Genomic DNA, 24,274 nt, shown 5'->3' with positions numbered 1-24,274 from the left:
ACTAGCCTGTGATGCCTCTGCCAGCAAAAATGGCGCTCAGGAGGGCCACACACAGGTGTTGGTTACTACCTTTAAAGCACTCCATGGCTTAGGGCCTGGGTACTTACGGGACCGCCTGCTGTTACCACATGCCTCCCACTGACCCGTACGCTCTCACAGAGAGGGACTTCTCAGGGTGCCGTCCGCCAAGCAATGTCGGCTGGCGGCCCCCAGGGGAAGGTCCTTCTCTGTGGGGGCTCCCACACTCTGGAACGAACTTACCCCGGGTTTACGCCAAATACCTGACCTTCGGACATTCCGTCGCGAACTGAAGACACATCTTTTTATTCACGCGGGGCTGGCTTAAATTGATTTTAACAAATTTTTAAATTCTTAGTAATTAATTTTAAATGGGGTTTTTTAGCTTATTATATATTTTACTTCTCAGGCCAATTTTAAAATAAGTTTTTTAACTGCATTTTAAATTTGTATATTGTACCGTCTGTTTTATTCTTGCCTGTACACCGCCCTGAGTCCTTCGGGAGAAGGGCGGTATAGAAATCAAATAAATAAATAAAATAAATAAATAAATTTTCCATAGCAGAAGATTGCAGGAGGCCGTTGCAGCCGTAAATGGAGCTCAGAAGCCTCTTTGCACTGGCAGAGCACTCAGGCCGCCACAGGTGCCCCGAGATGGCCACACCCACCCTGCCCCCCTCGAGGTCAAACACAACGCTGATGCGGCCCTCAATGAAATCGAGTTTGACACCCTTGCACTAGATGGAAAATAATTACAAGAAAATATCACACTGAGCACGTCAACTCTGACTTTCATTCTTCCGTTCTGTCCTCTTTTTACGTCTTTCAAGTTTTTATTCCTGAAAATTTAATCAGAATTTATTCACTGAGCATAGTTTTCATTGGGCTTCCCCCCCTCTCCCCAGTGCTGTGGTAATAAACCCACTCAAATGTGATTTTGAAGGGCAGTTCTCACTTTCTTCCATTTTTCATGCTAAATATTTCTAGATGTACTGTGATTGGTAGATCCTACTTTCCTCAGGTGATCACAAGGAAGCACCTGAAAGAATTTATGAAAGGCTTGAGAGGGATGTTTAATAGGCCAGATTTTCAGGACCCTGGATAGTTCCACATTTAGACCTAATTCTAATTTTAATTTTAATTGAGTCTGCAAAGGTATCTGTTATGTTCCTGATAACATATTAAAATGAAACAAATTATCTTTAAAATAAAGTATCTGGACTGTATGTTTTAGAAGAGAGTATATATTTTTCCATGCACATCATGAGTAGAAGAGACAGTAATATATTGCTCAATTTCTTTATATATCCAGTATTCTTTCATCATTTTAGCCATTGTCTGTCCACTGCAGGATGAAGGCCTCTTCCGCATGTTTCCAAGCAATACGGTCCTGAGCTTTCTTTTGACAATTGGGCCCACAATACTTGCTGATGACATTGATCCATCTTGTTTCAGGTCTCTTTTGTTGAAGCTTTTTATCAAGAGGGATCCATTCTCTGACTGCCTTAGGCCACTGGTCATCAGTTATTCTTGGTTTGTGACCAGCCCACTTCCATTTCAATTCTTTTACTCTCTTGATGATATCATATACTTTCGTTTGTTTTCTAATCCACGTGTAGGATTTTCTATCTTGTCTTGTAATGCCGAAGATGCATCTTTCCTTGGCTCTTTGCGCCACTCATAGCTTTTGTATCAATTGTGAAGTTAGTGTCCATATTTCACTGACATATGGACCGTGGGTGGCTCAGGCTGTAAGACAGCCTGTTATTAAACACAGCTGCTTGCAATTACTGCAGGCTCGAGTCCCACCAGGCCCAAGGTTGACTCAGCCTTCCATCCTTTATAAGGTAGGTAAAATGAGGACCCAGATTGTTGGGGGCAATAAGTTGACTTTGTATATAAATATACAAATAGAATGAGACTATTGCCTTACACAATGTAAGCCGCCCTGAGTCTTCAGAGAAGGGCGGGATATAAATGTAAAAAAACAAACAAAAAACTGACATATGTTAGAGCAGGTAGCACACACTGATTGAAAAGTTTTCTCTTCAGCATTTTTTACATACTCCAATTTTCCCATAGTAATGGTACAATGTAATACAAATTTGATGGAATATAATTTGGTAAATTCATACTTAGCAGAGCTGCAAGATCAATATTCCCCAGGAGAGGATCAATCTCCCCTAAGTTATAATTTTACTTTTCTGCAGTCATTCTTTGAAATTTATGACTATGCAGCAGCCTCTGATTTTCTTTTACAGCTGCTTCTAAATTCACAATAGATTAATCTTCATTTCTGTAGCAATTTTTTCTGGCGTTCTTTCTAATTGGCAAACTTTTCTGTTACCTTTTTATTAAAATTGAATGTGTGCTGTATCATTTATTTTTCTAATAATGGCATTATCAAAACATTAAGTTTATCTTGACCAATCACTTCTTACTTAAAACATTACTCTGGAGGTAAGTATGCTGAAAGGATTTGATTGGGTTTCCTAACATAGGGCTTCACCAATTTGTAAGAATTGGTTCCTAATTTGATGGAAATTCAGATGATTCTTTTGTTTCCTGTTATCAGTGAAGAAACATGTTGAATTATTGAAAAGCTATTAGAGAGAAAATCAGAAAGTCTCTGTCCTAAATATATGTGGTGATATATTGATTATAAACGGGAAACTTTACAGTTGCTGGAATTCTTGTAACTGTATCCTGTTCTTCTCAATAAATCTTGCTAAAAAAACCAAACCTCTGTGGAACTTGAATTCCATTTAGCTAAACCAGATCCAGGTTTAGCCTGAAAACAATAAAACAAAGAGAGGGGAATAAAGTTTAGAATTTTCCCCACACACTAATTTATTCAATTAGTCTCTGTCTGCATTGCCTAACATTTGTAGTAGAAAATTGATCAATCACAAAAAAGTGATACCTGGAAAAGGAACTCACAGGTTGAACTTGCCTTGGATCACTTTCTATCTATATCCCCTCCCCCTTCTCCTTCCCTCCCTCTTCCCCACCTCCTTCTTTCCCCGCCCCTCCCCTTTCTCCTTTCCTCTCTCTTCCCCTCCCACCTCCTTTCCCCTTCCCTTCCCTCTCCTCCCTCCCCTTCTTCTTCCTCTCTCTTCCCTCCCTCCTCCTTTCCCCTTCCTTCCCCCATTCATTAAAAATGAATCCTAATCCTGACAATATCTTCAATACAGGAGTGATAAACAGATGTTAATAATACAATGCACTTGAACCAGTCTCAGATGCCTCTATGAAGTAGCTTTTTGGAGGTCTGCCTAATTACAGATAATTTTTATGTTCCTTTTTTGGCCAGATCGGCTAGATTTTCTCTCTCTCAGAAATCTGTTCTTGACATCAACTTTCCAACCCGATCTTACATCACTTGTTATCACTCTTGAATGTTTTCGCCTTGGTTAACAAGTTCCCCAAAGAGCCTTGTTTTTGCATCAATGTCTCTTCCTTGGGGTGTCACAAACTAGAAATTACCCTTGCCTCCTCACCACAGGCATGCTAGTTCCCACCATTGTCTGTTCCGAGAAAGAAAATGCTGCCCCATGAAGCCTGAGTCCTTGTTCAGAACTGAAAAAGTTATAAAGAATCTCTTCACCCTCAAAAAATGAAACTGGACCTCAGTCGAGACATCAAAGCTTTTTGCCAAAGGTACTGTATAATATTTAGTGATTTTTTTTTAATGGACACAAGCCAGTAAGCTTTTTATTTAAGAGTTTTCTCTTTCTATCTCTACATCAAAAATGCATAGAATTGCACTTCATCCTTCCACACTGTTGCTACCTAGCATACTGTATTTGAGTGAAACATAGAAGAAAGATATAATTCCTTACTTAGCTTTCTCTCTTCCCCTTCCAATTACCTCCGTGCAAACTGCACTTTTGCAAAGTTGTGGTACATATATAGAGGCCATGAGATAAGGTGATGCAGCAACGAGAAGACATCGTAATGGAAGGGTTAAGCTCTTTCATTTAGACTCCTTGGCTGAATAGGAGATCCTCATTCAGGGAGAAGGAGAGGCTGCATGTCACATCCTCCTCCCTCTTCAGATTAGGGCTGGGAAAAGTGCTTGTCAGAAGGAGCCCATCCAGGACCAATCAGGGCATTGGGGATGGGGGAAACCTCTGCCTCAGTAGAAGGTCTCTGCATGATCATTTACAAAGCACACTAACTCTTAGGGATGACTTTATAGACAAAGGGTTCTCAATACATTGTATTGTAAAAGTGGAACCAAGGACAATTGTGTTGCTCAATTGTTCAATTGCTCAACATTCTTGCTCAATTGATCCTCATCAAATGGCCTTTTTTTGCAAACTGGAAGATAGAGGTAGGAATGGTATATGAAGATGTGGGTGAGAAAGCAATCCAGAAAAGGAAGTTGAAAAGGACTGTTATGGATGGAATTCGGCTTTGAAATGGAAATGAGCACCGCCCCCTAGAGACGGGAACGACTAGCACATATGTGTGAGGGGGATTTTTACCTTTACCTTACAGTAACTAAATAGCACAGGAAACAATCACAGAATCTGTAGAAAGGCTGTTGCGTAACTGCTCTGCATACGGAATTTCCCAAACACAACCCGTGGTCATCAACAAAGAGCCACGATGCTGCTGCCAGTTAGGACATGCGCAAGGGTGGATGAAACAGATGAACGATCTGTGGCAGTAGAAGACAGCTTGCTACAGCCTCAATGCTACCAAATGGGCCATTTCAGCCTGAGCATTGATCACTTCAGAGGAAGAAGGGACTAACTTGCAGGCAAAGAACAATGATTACAAATCATTTCATTTGTAATACCCTATATCAGGGGTCTGCAAACTTGGCTCTTTTAAGACTTGTGGATTTCAACTCCCAGCTTTGCTGGCTGAGGAACTCTGAGAGTTGAAATCCACAAGTCTTAAAAGAGCCAAGTTTGCAGACCCCTGCCCTATATCATCAAAACTAGATTTTTGAATGGCTATTTATAAAACTACACTCTAAGTTGATCAGCTTCTTTAGCCAAGCACGTCCTGATTCAGAAAAGCCACTCACCAGTCATTTCTGCTACCAGTATTTATTTTTATTTTATTTATTTATTTATTTTTGTCACACAGTATATATATAAGCATAAGCATGTAATAACTATACAATATATAAGCATATATATGAGTATGTAATAACGATATTAATTGGATATAACGAAAGGAAACATTAGGACAGGAATGGTAGGCATACTTGTGCTCTTATGCACGTCCCTTACAGACCTCTTAGGAATGGGGTGAGTAGACAGTTTTTGGTTGAAGCTTTGGGGATTTTGGTATTTGATATTTCTAAACCGGACCTCAAGAGCGAATAAACTAGGAGGTTTTGTATGCATCACTTTAGAATGGATTAGTTTAAATACTACCCCCAATTTGAAATGTCATTCCTCCAGACTGGAGAAGCCACAACAAACTTTTTTGTTTTAACTGTCCTCAATAATTAAAACGGCATCTGCTAGTTAGACACCTGACTCACAATAACACACGCCAAAGCCATAAATAAAGGATCATCACACCCATCCTATATTCAGCGAGTCTAAGAGCAATCGCAATAGAATACTAAATGTCCAATATCAATCTTCTTTATTACACGTTTATGTTCTTGTAAAGTGAATTCAAAGAAATTTATGTATGCCTTTACCCTTGCCAGACATTTACTGAAATAAATGGCCCCCACATGCCCCATTTTTGGAGTACAAATCAAGATATTTCAGTCGGCTTAAAGACTAATAATTTTCCCCATGTCCTCAAGTGCTGTACTTTTTTTCCTTCATGTCTAGGTGGAATACAAACCAGATAGGTAAATAAAAAGATGCAAAAATCCATATTTTCGGCTGACTTATGGAAAAGAATCAGGAGAACCAAACCAACTTTGTAGGATTCATCCTCCTGGGTTTTTCGTCCTCTCCAGAGTTTCAAGGACTGCTTTTTCCTGTTTTCCTCTGTCTGTACCTGCTTTGCCTGCTAGGAAACCTCGTGATAATCTTGCTGATCTTCTCCAGTGCCAGCCTCCTCCATGCTCCCATGTATTTTTTCCTCTGTCACTTGTCATTGGCTGATCTTGGATTGAGCTCCACCATTGTACCCCAAATGCTGCAGAACCTGCTGTCCCGCACAAACTCCGTATCCTTTAGTGGTTGCCTGACACAGGTGTATTTCTTTGTGAGCTTCTGTGCAGCGGATAACTTTCTCCTGGCCTCCATGGCATACGACCGCTACATCGCCATTTGCCGTCCATTGCATTATGCGACAATCATGAGCTACAGATTCTGCATACAACTGGCTGCTGTATCTTGGTTCCTGGCTTGTGCCCACTCCCTACTGTACGTTCTTTCCGTGTGTAATTTTAAGTTTTGTGCTTCCCGAGAGATTCCCCATTTCTTCTGTGACCTCCATCCTTTACTGAAGCTCTCCTGCTCCGACACCTCATCTGTTGACATGCTGCTTCTCAGTGAAGGCATGGCCATTCTTCTCGGACCCCTTTTGCTGATCATTTTTTCCTACCTTTTCATTGTATTCAAAGCTTTGAAAATACCGCCAGGCCTCAGGAAACACAAGGCCTTCTCCACCTGCATCTCCCATCTCGCTACAGTTGCTATGTTTTATGGGGCTCTGCTAGGCATCTATATCCGCCCATCCTCCACTTACGCTGGGTCAAAATTGAAAATTGCATCAATATTATACACAGTGGTGACTCCCATGCTCAACCCTTTCATATACAGCCTGAGGAACAGTACAATGCAGGAGGCAATGAAAAGAATATTAAGAGGTTGGTTTCAGAAGAGATGAGCTGTAATGAAACTGACGCTACCCCAAAAGAAACTGCAAATCAACTGTGATTTGCAAGGCATTCAGATAAAAGATGAGCTGTTTTATATAACTTTTGTTGTCCCGGATTGAAAATAGAAGCCTTTTTTTCCTTCAAATATTCTCTAAGAAAGCCAACTGTTGGTTATAAACTCCATATATTATGTCTTTCATTCTGAATTGCAAAGTGAATTCTTACTGTGATTCTGAAAGATGACATTTTTATGCTGAATTATTCCTATGGTGGATATTATTCCACTCTAAAGATCATTTCATAAACCTTTAATCTTATGTTAATACTGGTAGTCCTTGACTTACAACAGTTCATTTAGTCACCGTTCAAAGTTACAACGGCGCTGGGAAAAGTGACTTATGACAATTTTTCACACTTACGGCTGTTGCAGTATCCCCACAGTCATGTGATCAAAATTCGGATGCTTGGCAACTGACTCATATTTATGACAGTTGCAATGTCGTGAAGTCACGTTAATCAGCTTTTGTGACCTTCTTACAAGCAAAGTCAATGGGGATGCCGGATTCACTTAACAACCGTGTTACTAACTTAACAACTGCAGTGATTCACTTAACAACTATGGCACAAAAGGTTGTAAATGTTTCACTTAGCAACAAAAAATTGGGCTACGTTGTGGTCGTAAATCAAGGACTACCTGTAATCTCCGTATATCCTGTATAATCTCTAAATTGCCCCAATTTTCCAGAATGTTCACATTTTACATTTTGGCTTTCAGTGTTCATATTTGAATGACATAATAAACCTGAATTACTTAATAGCATGGGATTACACCTCGGCAAATATGAATTTATTTTATCAATTATGAAGCCAATTTTCTCTCGCATGCTTATGAGAAATGGATCTTCATATCATGAAGATATGGATTCCAGAAAGACAGATTTCCTTCGAGTCCTGGAAATGCTTTCCTCCAGATCTCTTGCCTCACTTTAAAACTTTTTAAAGCTCCTTCGCAGTCTTCCAGATCTGTCCGCCAGTGACAAATTCTCATCAAATGGTGATCAACTTTGAAAGGAGGCCTTGCTACGTTTTGTGATGTGTTCTGCTTTCGGTCTAATAAATGTTTTTCCCTCAACAATGCATAATCTGTTCTAAGGTGGGTATGGAGAGAGATGTGGAGGACAAAACCAATGCAGCTGATCCTTCAACAATTGATGGCATATTGATCACAACAGGCAGGTGGCTTAGGATAGAGAGTTATGGATTTATTCTCTGTCCCTGTCTTTGTGTATCACCCTGCGTGCTCTTTATCTTTTTCCCTCTTCTGTTCAGTTGTGTCTGATTCTCAGAGACTGCCTGGACAAACCCCTGCAGTTGTTTTAGCAGGATTTTTCAGGAATGGTTCATCATTGCTTGCTTCCTAGGGCTGAGAGAGAGAATAACTGGCCCAAAGTCAGCCACCTTTAGCTTTGTGCCTAAAGCAGGACTGGATTTCACTAGTTCAGTGGTTCTCAATCTTTTCTTCACTATGGACCCCCTTTAAATACCTTTTGTGGCCATGGACTTCCAAGACTTAACTCAAGATTTAAATCGTAATATTTCTTCAAGCCTTTGTGGATCCCCTGTGATGTCATCGTGGTCTCCACAGGGGTCTGTGGACCACAGGTTGAGAACCACCGCACTAACTCCCTGTTCCTAGGCCAACACCTTAACCACTGCACCAACCTGGTTCTCTTTGTCATGAGTGGGGAAAAATTCCATTATAAGAGGCTCAAATATAGTAAGGGTTATATGAAATTCAGGCCTATCAGTCTAGGTAAATGGACAGAGACGTCTCCGTGGTCATGTGGTGGGCGTGACTCAACACCAAAGGCACACAGAACACCTTTTCACCAAAGGTGGTCCCTATTTTTCTACTTGCAATTTTTACATGCTTTCGAACTGCTAGGTTGGCAGAAGCTGGTAAAAGTCACGGGAGCTCACCCCATTACAGGGCACTAGGGATTCAAACCACTGAACTGCCAACCTTTCGATCGACGAGCTCAGTGTCTTACCCACTAAGCCACCGCGTCCCTTAAAAAAAAAGGACCATTACAGTTTATCAATTTTTCCAATGTTAAATTAAACATTAAAGGTGATGGGGAATCCTTATCACATTCCACTTCTCACTTTGATTGCTGATGACGTAATCCCATTAGTGATTACTTTAGCAGAAGGATTAGAAGAAGAAATGGTAATCCAAGATATGCATTCAGTAGGAAATTCATTTTTTTGTCATCACTTGCTCCAAAAACTTTATTTACACCATATCAATGTTGCATCATATCCATGATTTTTTATGAATCTAATAAAGCCAGAAAAGATATTTCATCTTTCTTAGTTTAACAATGCTAATATGCCCACCAGTATTCTAATATTATCAGTCACGTGATGTATTTTCATAAAAACTGACTTTGATGGATGAATTTTTGAACTTTGCTTTCTGTAAACTTTGTGATAAAGTGGCTCTTGAAATCTTGGCATCAAGATTTAACAAAAATATTAATGATAGCTTACAGAATTCATAAGGTTCTTTCCCAGTTTCATAATAACCATAATGTAAACCTCTTAGGATAATGGTAGTAGGGCCCCTATTTCACAAAATATCTCAAATAAATTAAATGCCAACTTTTCCTTTTTATATCTCTTTATGAGTATCCTATCCAATCAAGAAGCTTTTCTAGATTTCATTGGTTTACTGGTGTTAAAAAAATTCTGGTATTGTTAAAGTATACCTAAATCTTTTAAATGAGTAGCCAACATTTCTGGAAAATTTATTCCATTTCAGAAAGCACTATTTAGCAGAATATAGGTATGTGTAAAATTCTGTAAGTTGGAGATTCATTTCATATAATTTAAATATGAGATATCCCAAAGCATAGCTTTTGTAAATATTATACTACTATTATACTATTTCAACACAGGGGCATCCATGAAGGTTCCTTCACAGGGGCATCCATGAAGGTTCAACAAATTCAAGTCCATGTCCCACTGCTTCAAATGAGAAGTCAATCATTTAAAAGAGTTTTCTCCTTTTTCAAATACAATTTAGCATTCAAGACATATAATTTATCTGTCTTTTATATAAAAGCATAATACAAATGGTGATTTCCAGCATATGCATTCAAAGCATCTTTTGAAGAGATCTATACCCGTAATGGCGAACCTATGGCATGCGTAGCCATATCAGTGGGCATCCGAGTTCAGCTCCGGTACGCATGCACGCGCCAACCAGTTGATTTTCGGGCCTTCTGGGCCCACTAGAAGTAGGGAAACAGGCTATTTCCTGCCTCTGGAGGGCGTGTTGGAGAAGGCCAGTTTTTCTCTCTCACCTGGCTCCAGAGGCTCTCTCTGAGTCTGGGGAGGGCAAAAATGGCCTCCCCCCACCGGAGGCCCTCCGGAGGCCTAAAACTGCCCGTTTGCCAACTTCCGGTTGGACAGGAAATATGTTTTTTTGCTGTCCCCAGCCTCCAGAGCCTCTGTAGGAGCCAGGTGAGAGAGAAAAATGGGCTTACCGGGCCATTGCATGCCAGGAGCAGGGGGGAGGGGGGTCGCGTGTGCATGCACGGGGCCAGGCGCATAGAATTATGGGTGTGGGCACGTGTGCAATCCCCCCGCCCCCCACCTCCTGGCACGTGATGGCAAAAAGGTTAGCCAGCACTGTCTTATACCATTTCAGATAAGTGGTTATTCAGTCTATTTCTTACAAACCTCCAATGATGAAGAACATACAACTTCTGAAGGCAAGCTGCTCCACTGGTTATTTGTCCTCACTGTTAAGAAGTTTCTCCTTAATTCCAGGTTGCTTCCCTCCTTGGTTGGTTTCCATCCATTGTTTCTTTTGCCTTCTGATGTTTGGAACATAAGTTGACCCCCCCCCTCTGCTTTGTGGCAGCCTCTCAAATACTAGAATACTGCTACTGCTATCATGTCACTCTAGTCCTTTTCTAGTCCTTTTCTCCAGACTGGCCATATCCAATAAGAAACTGCAATTTAGCTAATATAACATTCCCCAGATAATTTAACCATTGATCAAGTTATTAAAAATAGTCTGATTTTGTAGTGCCATGTTGGGGTAATAAAAATATATTCTTGCTTATTTGGATTTAATTGTTTCCATAAATAGATCAATTTTTTTATAACTACAAAATATCCATAGCTACAATTATTTGTTTAGAAACAAAATGAGAATTGTAAAATGGTTATGTAAAGTTTCAGGTAAATCATTAATTGGAACATGATAATTTGGAACTTTGACACTATATATGTTGACAGCTGCAAGATTATTATTCACACAAAAATGGATGGACACTTTGATTCCTACCATGGATGAATGGCTGCAAAAGCTGATGGAGCCGGCTTAAATGGCAAAATTAACTATCTTGATTAAAGAAAAGAACATAAGTACCTTGGTTTCCACATGGAAACCACTTCTGAACTTTGTGCTTGAAGTGGAAAAGGATGAAACTTTGATTTTGCTGATTAGACTAGGGGTCAGCAACCCGCAGCTCTAGAGCCGCATGTGGCTCTTTCATCCCTCTGCTGCGGCTCCCTGTCGCTCAAAATATCTGTCATAACAGCCAATGCGCGACACCCACTGACGCGCAATTTATTAAGCTTTTCAACCTCTGGTAGGCCAACCATGAATAAATCCAAGAAAAGAAAAGTTTCAGAAGAAAACAGAACCTTTAATTCAACTATATATGCTAGTTTTGTAGCCGCTCAGGAAATAGTCAGGCACTGGAAGTGTTTTGTGGCTCCCGGTGTTTTCTTTTCTGTGGGAAATGGGTCCAAATGGCTCTCTGAGTGTTTAAGGTTGCTGACCCCTGGATTAGACTGATAGATCCTTATAGAAATGGTTAATTTATATTATTGTGAAAAGACAAAAAGTTGTGGCTTGATGTTAATGCCTTGTTTTACTGCAACAGAAAGTCGGAAGTCAATGCTTCTTTTTTTCTCCCCCTAACCCTACCTCATTTCCCCCCTCCCCGCCACTGTTTTCCTATTTACTTTTGTATTTTGTATCTTATTTTATCTTATAACTCAATAAAAAGTGTTAAATCCAGAACATAATAATTTATGCAGGGCATCCAACAGTTGAAGAGCCATATCTAATGGCACTGCTTTTTTTAGCAGCTCTGGGCTACCAACATAAGGAGGAAGTAAGGCTTAGTGCCTAAGGATTCACTCAGCGCTAGTTTTTACTGTCACTCTGCATGCTCTTTATCTAAGAGTTCCTAATGTGAGGTCACTTCCTTTTGCCTCAGGTAAACAAGCAGCTCTTGTTTACTATGCTCTTTGATTCTGCTTGTTTAGAACATTTGCTCTTGGTAGAGTCAAATGCAATAGGCATTTCTTATAGTAAATGTCCTTCCTATAATAAAACCTGCTTTACTGATCATTGCTCAGATTAGATTCTAGTTTTACGGAGCTCCTACATGTGCACATAGAACACTTTAATCTCCAGCTCCAACAGTTTACTATCAAAATTATGTAATACTATATGCCAGCATCAAAAATATCTAGTTCAATTGAAGTTTTTAAAAAAATGAAAATCACAACCCCTCTGGCAGCTTTCCATTTTTTGGTGAATCTGCTAAAATCCTGCAGGCCAAAGGATATTTTTCATCAGGGAGAATATGAGTTTCTTGTAAAATAATACTGAGGCATAAACAGCTTCAATTTATCAAAAATCTGTCTCTGCTTAGTTAAGCCTTTGTAGCTTTTAATATTCCATACAATGAATAATATTCCATACAATGAATTCTGGTGCTGGAGAAGACTTCTGCGAGTCCCTTGGACTGCAAAGTGAACAAATAGATCAAAGATCAAATAGATCAGTTCTAGAGGAGATCAACCCTGACTGCTCTTTAGAAGGCCAGATCCTGAAGATGAAACTGAAATACTTTGGCCACCTAATGAGAAAGAAGAACTCACTGGAGAAGAGCCTAATGCTGGGAAAGATTGAGGGCAAAAGAAGAAGGGGACGACAGAGAACGAGGTGGCTGGATGGAATCACTGAAGCAGTAGGCATGAGTTTAAATGGACTCCAGAGGATGGTAGAGGACAGGAAGGCCTGGAGGAATGTTGTCCATGGGGTCGCGATGGGTCGGACACGACTTTGCAACAAACAACAACAACAACAATGAAAGTTGATGTCTTTTTTTTCTTTAGTATGTAATTTTTCAGAGTGAAGCTCAGGCTAGCTCTTGTGTCCTGGAACAAGGTTACAGATACTCAAAAAATGTGAAACTTTGTCTAAATCAACCTATAACTGTTCTTTCAATATTTCCTCAAGACTTGGTTCAGATCCCCTTCTTCCAGAAGGCTTTAAAGGTTTAGCTGCCATTCTGTCTTCAAAAGAATCAGGAATTCAAACTTAATAACTCTTCTTCCCTCCTTTCAGTATAAAAAAAACTCCGTTTGTAACAATCCACAAGTAACGCTGCTTCATCGTACTAAAAAATTTTTACTTTCACTTTTAGACGCCATTTTAAAAGTCAATTAATCAAAGACAAAGAAAGGTTTCAAGTTTCAAAAAGGGAGTCGGTACTTGCCGTGCTGATTCTGCATCAAAGATCGAACGCCAGAAATTCTGCCTGCTTGGAATATCAATCAATTTAATAAGTCCTCCAGAGCAGAAGCGACATTCCTCTCCTTTTTCCTGATAAAAACAGGAGCGTGCTGAAGTTGGAGGGAGTGGAATTCGGTGGGGTCATAAATCCAGGAAAATTCGCTCTTAAGAGCAAACCCCCTGTCAGACCTGCCACTCTTCCACAACTCTTGATAACCTCTTTCACCCAGAGATTATGCTAAGCTCAGTGAACAGTGATTTATTTTCTGTTTCACTGACTTTTACAATCTTCTAACACGGAGTGCTCTGTTAGAGCACCCAGCAGGAGGGTGACGTCTGAAGATAGGCAAAAAGAGATGATGGAGAATTTTAATGCAAAAATAAGAGAAGATATTCTTATGGCAGTTCAAGGACTGAGTAAAAAAATTGAAGGATTGGAAGTGAAAATGCAACAGATCTCTCAGTCAAATAAGCATTTAGAAGACGAAATGAAAGGTGTTCAGAAAAAGGTGGATCAAAATGAAGATCAGGTTGTGATATTACAATATAAACTTATGGAAGGAGCTCTTAGAATTCGTGGTATGAAAGAAGAGCGTGGAGAAGACTTAAGAAAAATTATATCAGAAGCATTGGCTGAATTTATTGAAGTGGACCCCCAAGAGGTAGCTTACCAAATTGATAAAATATATAGAGTTAATTCTTGGATTGCAAGACAGAGAAAGCTTCCTCGGGACATTGTGGTTTATTTTGTGAAAAGGACTATGAGAAATCAAATTCTGCAAGTTTCATATCAGACAACTTTAAAAATTGGAGAACAGGAGTTGAAGGTGTTGAAAGAGATTCCTTCAAAGATGTTAAGAGACAGGAAGGAATTTGCTTTTTTTACACAAGAACTTAAAAAACATCAGATTCAATTCAGATGGGAGGTGCCAGTTGGACTGACACTATTCTATCAAGGAAGGAGATATAGAATTGACACTGTTTTAAAGGCAAAGGATTTTCTTTCTACAGTTTTGAAAGTCGAAATAGAAGTGATAGAAAATCTCCAAGAGACTCAAGAAGGCGTGGTGATCCAAGAGCCTTTATTGCTGCCAGTATTAGAGGAACCACAAGAGCAAAGGGTGACAAGAGGAGCCCTTAAGCGTAAAGAAGAGCAACAGTCTCAAAGTAAAAGTCAGGATCCCATTATGGAAGCTGTGGGAGGAGCTAGACGGAAGATACCGGAGGAGGAGCTCGTTGTCTGCTTCAAAGCTTCAGGAGGCCAGTAATGGCAAATAGAATCTTGTCATGGAATGTTAATGGCTTGAATTCAGCTCAGAAAAGAAGGAAAATATTTCACTACTTGAAACAATTTAAAAATGATGTGATTTGTTTGCAAGAGACACATATAAAATTATCAGACCAAAAATATTTAATTAATTCAAAATTGGGTAACCATTTTGTTGCATCAGCTTTGGAAAAGAAGCATGGAATTGTTGTATATATCAGGAAGGATATACCAGCTAAGCTAATTGAGGCAGATATTCAAGGAAGATTTATTGCTATTGAACTGGTGATAGATGCAAAAAAGACTTTGTTGATAGGTATTTATGCACCTAATCAGCAACAAGAAAAGTTTTACAAAATGTTACATGAGAGGTTGACCCTCTGGGATTATAGTTCGTTTATTTTATTAGGAGACTGGAATGGAGTAATTGATACAAGAAGGAATAAGAGAACCTCCTCCAAGAAGATACCTATACATGCAAAATTACCAAAATCCTTTTTTGAAATGATGGAAGACTTTGAGTTTAGAGATATATGGAGGTTACGGAATCCAGATGAGAGAGATTTTACTTTTTTTTCTGATAGGCATCAATCTTTTTCACGCATTGATTTTATTTTAATTTCTAATGACTTGCTTTCTAGGGTGAAGAAAACGAAGATATTTCCGAGGTGTTTAACTGACCATAGCCCAGTATGGATGGAATTATTACAAGGGAAAAAAGGTGGTAGAACATGGAGGTTGAATGAAAATCTGTTTAGATATGAGGATAATGTAACTTATTGTAAGAAACAGTTAAAAGAATTTTTTGATTTTAATATGTACAAAGGGACACCTATAGGAACTGTGTGGGAAGCGAGCAAAGCGTTTATTAGAGGGATATTGATTTACTTGGACAACAGGCAAAGGAATAATAAACAAAGGCAGCGTAGATATTTGGAAGAAGAAATTCAAAGGAAGCAACAGTTATTAATTCAAAACCCACAAGATCATAAACTTAAAGAGGCTATAAAAATATTACAGAGTCAATTTAATATGTTAATGGCAGACCAGGTGGCAACGAATATACAATATGCTAAACATAATACCTTTTGTAATGCAAATAAACCTGGGAGATGGTTGGCATATAATTTAAGGAAGAAACAGAAAGCACATCTCATACAAAAAATAGAAGAGATATACCAGAGATATACCAAGAGATATACCAACAGGATAAAATTAAAATTAAAAAGGCATTCTCAGAATTTTATACTGCACTATATGCAAAAGACAAAATATTGGATAGGGACATTTATGATTACTTGAAAGATTATAAGGTTAATATTCTAACATTAGAACAGAGGGAGGAGCTGAATCGGCCGATAGCTACTAGAGAAATAGTGGAGGCAATTAAACAATTAAAAATGGGGAAAACCCCTGGTACAGATGGTCTTACAGCAACTTATTATAAAAAAACACAGGATGAAATATTAGGCCCACTTAAAGAATTATTTAATCAGATACAATTAGGAGTGGGAATACCCCCGTCATGGAAAACATCTTTTATTTCACTAATACCGAAAGAGGAGCAAGACTGCTCTAAACCTGGTAACTACAGGCCGATTTCACTTTTAAATAATGATTATAAGATTTTGTAAAATAATAGCAAATAGATTAATGTTAGTTTTACAACAAAGAATTCATACTGATCAATCTGGTTTTATAAAAGGGAGGCAGATGAGGAATAATGTTAGACAGATTATTAATATATTGGAATATTTGGAAAAGAAGAATACTTCAGCGGCACTTATTTTTTTGGATGCAGAGAAAGCCTTTGATCGATTGCATTGGGATTTTTTATTTAAATTAATAGAGAAAATGCAATTTGGAGACTGTTTTATTAGAATAATTAAAGCGATTTATGGAGAGCAAACAGCACAGATTATAGTAAATGGTAGTTTGACAGAAGTTATTAAGATTGCGAAAGGAACAAGACAGGGATGTCCCTTATCACCATTATTGTTTGTTTTGACTCTGGAACCATTATTAGATAAAATACGAGAATTAATGAAAATAGAGGAATTAAGATTAGACAATATGAGTACAAAGTTAGAGCTTTTGCAGATGATGTAGTGGTTACGTTAACGAATCCTATAAATTCAAGTAGATTTTTGTTGGAAGTAATTGATAAATATGGAAAGGTATCAGGATTTAAAATAAATCAGAATAAAACAAAAGTGATAATTAAAAATATGTCTATACAACAGAAACAAAAACTAGAGGAAATGACAGGATTTGAGGTAGTAAAAAAGGTTAAATATTTAGGGGTCTATATTAGCTCATCGAACAAGAAACTTTATAAGAATAATTATGACTTGCTATGGCAAAAAGTTCAGAATGATATGAGTGGCTGGAAGAAATTGCAGTTATCCCTATTGGGAAGGATTAAAATGAATGTGTTACCTAGATTTTTGTTTCTGTTCCAGATGATACCTATAATTAAAAAGGATAAAAATTTGGAAGATTGGCAGAGTGGGATTAATAAATTTATATGGCAGGGTAAAAAGGCGAGGGTTAAAATGAAAATAATACAGGACTCACGGGAAAGAGGTGGTTTAAGAATGCCTAACTTTAAACTATATTATGAAGCAGTAACCCTTTCAGTAATAAGTGACTGGTTTAACTTAACAGAGGAAAGAATTTTGAATATAGAAGGTTATGACTTGTTATATGGATGGCATGCGTACTTATTTTATGGAAAAAGGTGGATAGGGCTTTTAAGAATCATGTGTTGAGAAGTGCTCTTTATGGTCTGGAAAAAATATTCCTATAAATTAGATTACAAGATTCCTATATGGGCGAGCCCTAGACATGCAATAGAGAATATAAATATAGAACAGAAACAGGAAATGATTACATATAAAGAACTTTTGTATGCTGAAGGAGGTAGATTGCAATTAAAATCATTACAGGTATTAAAATGAAGAAGGAGGAATTATACTTGGTTTCAATATGGGCAAATAAGTGCTAGATGGAAAGAAGATCAAAAATTGGTATAATGCAAAGGAGGAAAATTTAATAAAGCAAATTAGAAATCAGACCCAGGAGCATATAAAGAGATTGTATAATGTGTTGCTTGAAATAGATTCGAAAAGGATTTGGTAAAGGATTGTATGATAAAATGGGCACAGAATATTCAGGAACCAATAATGTTGGAAACATGGGAGAAAATCTGGGTTAGAAATGTTAAGTTTACACAAGCACAGAATTTAAGGGAAAATTTTTATAAGATGTTTTATAGATGGCACTTAGATCCCAAAAAATTATCATGTATGTATCCTAATATCCAAGCGAAATGTTGGAGGTGTGATTGTGATGATGCTACATATTTTCATATTTGGTGGACTTGCAAGAAAATTAAGGTCTTTTGGATAAGAATTTGGTGGATTATTCAAAATGTACTGAAGAAGAAGATAAAGTTCCTGCCACAATTTTTCCTTTTGGGAATTATAACGGATTGTACAGGGATTGAGACTAAATTGATTTTGAACTTAATAACAGCAGCAAGACTGTTGATTGGACAATACTGGAAGGAAGAAGAGATACCTACAATAGAAGAATGGATATTGAAAGTTATTAATTTGGCTGAGATGGCTAAAATCTCAGCGTTTTTAAAAGACAATACGCAGGAAAGATATTTAATTGAATGGAAAAAATGGATTGATTATCTACAAAACAGATATCAGATTAAGAAATATCAGATTGCCTTTGAATAATTAGAAAGTTATTTTATGTAATGGGAGGGGTTGGGAGACGAAAAGCTTTGGATGTGGTTATTTGGATTGAAGGAAAATTTTATTCTATGTTTGGTTTATGTATAACTTTACCTTGTGATTGACCCGGGAAGCCGGGGGGTGGGGGAGGGAGGGGGGTGTTTTGTTTTTTGTTTTTTTTTTGGGAGGGAGGGGGAAAAAAGGGGGAAAAATGTTTTTGTTTTTTTAAAACTCTTTCAATAAAAAAAAATAAAAAATAAAAAATAAATCAACCTATAACAACAACAACAACAACAACAACAGAGTTGGAAGGGACCTTGGAGGCCTTCTAGTCCAACCCCCTGCCCAGGCAGGAAACCCTACACCATCTCAGACAGATGGTTATCCAATATTTTCTTAAAAATTTCCAGTGTTGGAGCATTTACAACTTCTGCAGGCAAGTTGTTCCACTGGTTAATTGTTCTAACTGGCAGGAAATTTCTCCTTAGTTCTAAGTTGCTTCTTTCCTTGATTAGTTTCCACCCATTGCTTCTTGTTCTTTTTTCAAAATAAGATACAATATAAAAGATACAATATAAAAAATATAGCAATATAGAAAAAATGAAATTCTATGATAACCACCATAGCATAATAGATAAATCTTCTTAGTACATGCTTAACTAAAAACAAGATTTTAAAAGAAAAGAACAATTAATTAATTGAAATTAAAGGGAAAAATGACTATCTATAAAGGTACTTCCAAAAGAGACATGTCATGAGAATGGGTATTGTACTCCCCTTCACTAATTGTGAACATGAGGAAAAACATAAGGAAAAGGGGAGAGGACGAGAAACCCTGATATCCACTTTTATAGGCCATATGGCTAAAGCAGGGGTCGACACTCTTAAACACTCAAAGAGCCATTTGGACCCGTTTCCCACAGAAAAGAAAACACCTGGAGCCACAAAACCCTTCCCGTGCCTGACTATTTCCTGAGTGGCCACAAAACTAGCATATGTAATTGAATTAAATGTTCTGTTTTCTTCTAAAATATTTCTTTTCTAGGATTTATCCATGGTTGGCCTACCGGTGCTCGAAAAGCTCAATAAATTGCATGCCGGCAGGTGTTGCACATTGGTCATTGTGACACATATTTTGAGCGACAGGGAGCTGCAGCAGAGGGATGAAAGAGCCACATATGGCTCCAGAGTCGTGAGTTGCTGACCCCTGGGCTCAAGGATCAAGCTTCTAGTCAAACAAATAATTTCTCAGCAGGATGTGGTGGTGTTCCTATCTATGAATCCTTTATATGAAATAATGACCAACCATTTCTGGATTACAGAATTTCCTCATAGCACAATCCAGCTAGACCTAAAATCGCAGGATATAGCAATAACAATAACAAGAAATGTTATATCTTGTCATCTGTTCAAGATACCTGCTTAATTAACTTTTTAATGCCCCGTTGCCATTCTTAGAGGCAATTCTGGAAATGGCATTACTGTGGATTTTTGCCTTCCTAATTCAAAACATTTGCTTTCCTGGCAGTCTGCAATTAGTTACTGCATACAGAACCTGCAAAAATAAAATCGCAACAACAGGATTTAGACTTTGTAAAGATTTATACTTGGAAGTTGCCAAACCTTCTCTATTATTTAAATTATTACAACATAGTCTAATTGGATCAGCCCTTGAGAAGACTATTTTTGATGTTTCAAGTACAGAAAATTCATTACCCCTGCACCTGCTTGTTTATCCTTGAATCTAATCCATTTTTCTTGCTAAGCCAACAACTCTTTTCAAGTTAGGTCTACTTATTCCAGGTTATTCCAAGCTTCTAATTGACTTCTCAAATAATTCAACAACTTTTATTTCCTTTATCTTAAAAAATGTCTCTCTCTGTGTATTCATCCATCCATCCATCCCTGTATATTCCAAGAGAGATCCATTAGCAGCCAGTATCACATAATCATTTTATTCAAATACATTTACATTTTGGACTACTACATTGGAAGAAACCTCTCTCCTCTGGAGTGGCTTTCTGTGTATCCTTCATTTGAACTGGAGTTCTAGCCCATGGCCCTACTTCATAAGAGAGTATCATTAATCTGCTCATTTGGTATGCCATAAGCTGTGGTGAAATCCAACTTTTTTTTACTATCGGTTCTGTGGGTATGGCTTGGTGAGCGTGGTGTGATTGGTGGGTGTGGCAGGGGAAGGATATTGCAAAATCTTTATTGTCCATTCCCACTCCACTGGGGCCAGCTGGCGGTGGTATTTGCTGGTTCTCTGAACTCTCAAAATTTCTGCTACCGGTTCTGCAGAACCTGTCAGAATCTGCTGGATTTCACCCCTGGCCATAAGGCCCCCAACTCAGGCAGACAATTCAAGAGTAATTAGCTGCTTAATGGTGGTAGAAGGCTGTTTGTCATATCAATGAAGCATTTTTTCTCCTGAGACATTCCTAAAGTGACAGAGAATTTTCTAGATATGAGGAACTGAGGTGGTGCAGTGGTTAGACTGCAGTATTGGAGACTCACTTTGCCAACAGCCAGGAGTTTGATCCAGACCAGCTCAAAGTTGACTTAGCCTCCCATCCTTCCAAGGTGGGTAAAATGAGGTCCCAGATTGTTGGGGGCAATAGGCTGACTGTACACTGCTTAAAGAGGGTTATAAAGCACTGTGAAGCAGTATATAATTCTGTGTTGTAATTAGCATATAATCCTAAATTAACAATTTTCACCACCACAGACAGTCCAAGTACTAGTTTTCCATCTCACAGAGGTAGAAAGAAACAATGGTGATAACTAGTATTATATGCCACAATGGAGAAAATTTTGGGAGGTTGCCCCCAGTTGCTGGAGATATTGTTTGTGTTATTCCTTGGGTAAAATTAAATACTATTTGTCCCAAGATCTCTGCTTTACATTAATCCTCCAATCTTATGTCACTTGGGTTTGTGAAATATATTATCAAGTTCCCTAATGACTCTTTTTTTTTTACAGCAATTACTCTCCATTTGGGAGCCTATATATATATATATGCTTGCTTTGGGAAAGAAAATATTCCACCACAGAGCCTGGGAGCTTATTCTCAATTGGGCGGGAAGATACAGAATCTCTTGCTTAACATGGAATTGATTCTCAATGGATCCATCAGAGGGGCAGTATAGCTTTCTGTTTTATGGATTGAAGGCAGGATCTCATTGAATATTTTATTCAATATTCAACATTTTATTCTATGCCTACAATTGCATGGAACTTCTTTCTTCTACAAAATTTATACCCCAGAACATCCTCTGCACGCTGAGTTAAACTTAGGATAAATGTAATTCCTTCTTTAGCCTTCCTTCCCCCTCCAATTACTTCCATTCAAACTGTCTCTGTGCACAGTAGGAGAGTCACAAAGGGTTGTTATGGGAGAAGGTGATTCAGCAGTGAAAAGATATTGCTATGGAAAGAGTTAGGTTCCTCCATTTGGACTTCCTGGGAAGGAGCCCTTAGATGGGAAATGTTGATCCTCAGTTGGGTAGAAGAGCAGGGGTGAAATTCAGCAGGTTCTGACAGGTTCTGGAGAACTGGTAGCGGAAATTTTGAGTGGTTTGGAGAATTGGCAAATACCGCTTCTGGCTGGCCCCAGAGTGGGGAGGGAATGGGGATTTTGCAGCATCCTTTCCCTGAAGTGGGGTAGGAATGGAGATTTTGCAGTATCCTTCCCCTGTCACACCCACCAAGTCACACCCACAGAACCAGTAGTAAAAAAAATTGAATTCCACCACTGTAGAAGGGGCTGTAGATACTGAATATCACAATGGAACTTCTTGGCCATCTTCAAGTAGGATTGGAAGAAGAGCTTGTCAGAAGAAGACAGGGTATTAAGGACTGGGTGAGATGGATGAATGCTTTCCTTCGGTAGAAGGCACTCAGTATGATCATTCGCACAGAACTCCAAACTCTTACAGCCTTCCTTCTACTCATACGCCCTCAGTATGTATTGTAATATGAATGCAATATGAATGATGTTGCATGGTTCCTCTTTATGCAACAGTTATTTTTTTAAGTATCCCTCTACAAACCTTCATTTTGCAAGCTGGGAGATAAATACAGGGATGTATAGGCATGGTGGGTGAGATTGTAGCCTGAAGAAGGAGACTTTCAACCGAGAATCCGTAAGGATGAACTGAGTTCTGGTTGTGGTGTAAACTCACCGGCTAAATAACATGGAAGATTCACACATTCACCTTCTGTGACAGTCAGGAGAAGGGCTGTTGCTTAGGGGAAATGAAGAATCATATGTGAGAATGCTCCAGACATAATCCATGGCTATCAACAAAGAGGCTTGGAAATGCATGTTGGAAACTTTTCTACTGCCCCCACCCAGTGTATACAAAAATGGATAAATGGGTTTCTGCCAGTATAAGGCAGCTTGCTCTTTTTCCAGTGCTACAGAAGAGTCATTGCAGAGAAAGAGAGTAATGTGCTATTGGCAAAGGAATCTTGAAGTCAGCTCTGTAGGATCCTGTGACATCACAATTAGTAGGTAGGGTTGTTGTTTTTTTAACATATGCATGCATGTGAAGTGATACCATGAAGCTAGGGAGACCCATCAGGCAGGTAGATCTAGACATCCTTACGTTCTACCTCTTGACAATCATTACCAACTGTATCTTTTTCTAGTTATCATTCTGGACATTGTTTCTCAGAATCTCTAAGTTCTCTGGATTCTTGTTTCTTGTTCTCATGTTGCTGAAAGATCTCTGAAGTTGAAATGGAGAGCATCATTGTATGTTCAGAATGGCTGGTGGCAGAGACAGAAATTGGTACAGAGGCAACATTTCCTCCCATCTTGATTGCCTGACCTTTCTTGATGCTCAAATTTGGGAGATTTATAGAATAGCCTTCAAGCATGAATTAAGAATTTAGGAAGAGTTATGTATGTCCATTTAATTATTAAAGCCAGCGTTCTGGGTCCAGCAGGAGTCAGCCACATGCTTATGGGAAGTCAACCAGCAAGAAACGAATAGCACGACAATCTTACAGTCATATTCCTCAATCAAGGAATTCTTTATTGGCCAAGTGTGATTGGACACACAAGGAATTTGTCTTTGGTGCATATGCTCTCAGTATACATAAAGAAAAAATAAAATATATTCATCAAGAATCATAAGATTCAACACTTAGTGAGCGTCATAGGATACTAATAAGCAATCAAATCATACTAGGAAATAATAAAAACAATATAAGTTGTAAAGATACAAGCAACATGGATAGAGCCATAAGTGGGAAGAGATAGGTACTAGTAAGGATGAGAAGAATAGTAATACAGTCTTAGCAGTTAATTTGACAGTGTTGTGTGAATTAGTTGTTTAGCAGAGTGATGGCATTCAGGAAAAAACTGTCCTTGTGTCTTGTTGTTCTGGTGTGCAGAGCCCTATAGCATTGTTTTGAGGCTAGAAGTTGAAACAATTTATGTCCAGGATGTGAGGGGTCTGTACCGTGATGGGATTCAAGTAATTTAACAACCGGCTGTCTGCCTTAATGATTTCTTCCAACAACCAGTTTACCAAACTGCTCCCAAAGTGGTGCGAACTGGCTGAATCCCACCACTGGGTCTGTAGATATTTTCACAGCCCTATTTTTGACTCGTGCTGTATACAGGTCCTCAATGGAAAGCAGGTTGGTAGCAATTGTTTTTTCTGCAGTTCTAATTACTGGTATCCGTTGAAGTCTGTATCTGTCTTGCTTGATTGCAGAGCCAAACCAGACAGTTATAGAGGTGCAGGTGATAGACTCAATAACGGGAAATATTATCATCACAAGGAAAAGCTATTCATCGCCTT

The 24,274-nt window shown here is 38.5% G+C and overlaps 1 protein-coding gene across 1 annotated transcript; it reads left to right on the top strand.

Moving 5' to 3' along the window:
- Positions 1 to 5,889: 5,889 nt before the first annotated feature.
- Positions 5,890 to 6,837, top strand: LOC131190901 (olfactory receptor 1L4-like). The gene has a single exon (XM_058168434.1). The coding sequence runs from the start codon at positions 5,890 to 5,892 to the stop codon at positions 6,835 to 6,837; it is 948 nt and encodes a 315-aa protein (XP_058024417.1).
- Positions 6,838 to 24,274: the final 17,437 nt, after the last annotated feature.

Source organism: Ahaetulla prasina, chromosome 2 (assembly GCF_028640845.1).
Source record: "Ahaetulla prasina isolate Xishuangbanna chromosome 2, ASM2864084v1, whole genome shotgun sequence".
In the NCBI taxonomy this organism is placed as follows: Eukaryota; Metazoa; Chordata; class Lepidosauria; order Squamata; family Colubridae; genus Ahaetulla; species Ahaetulla prasina.
The sequence above is the reverse complement of the archived record's forward strand: the minus strand, read 5'-3'. Positions and strand labels throughout refer to the sequence as shown.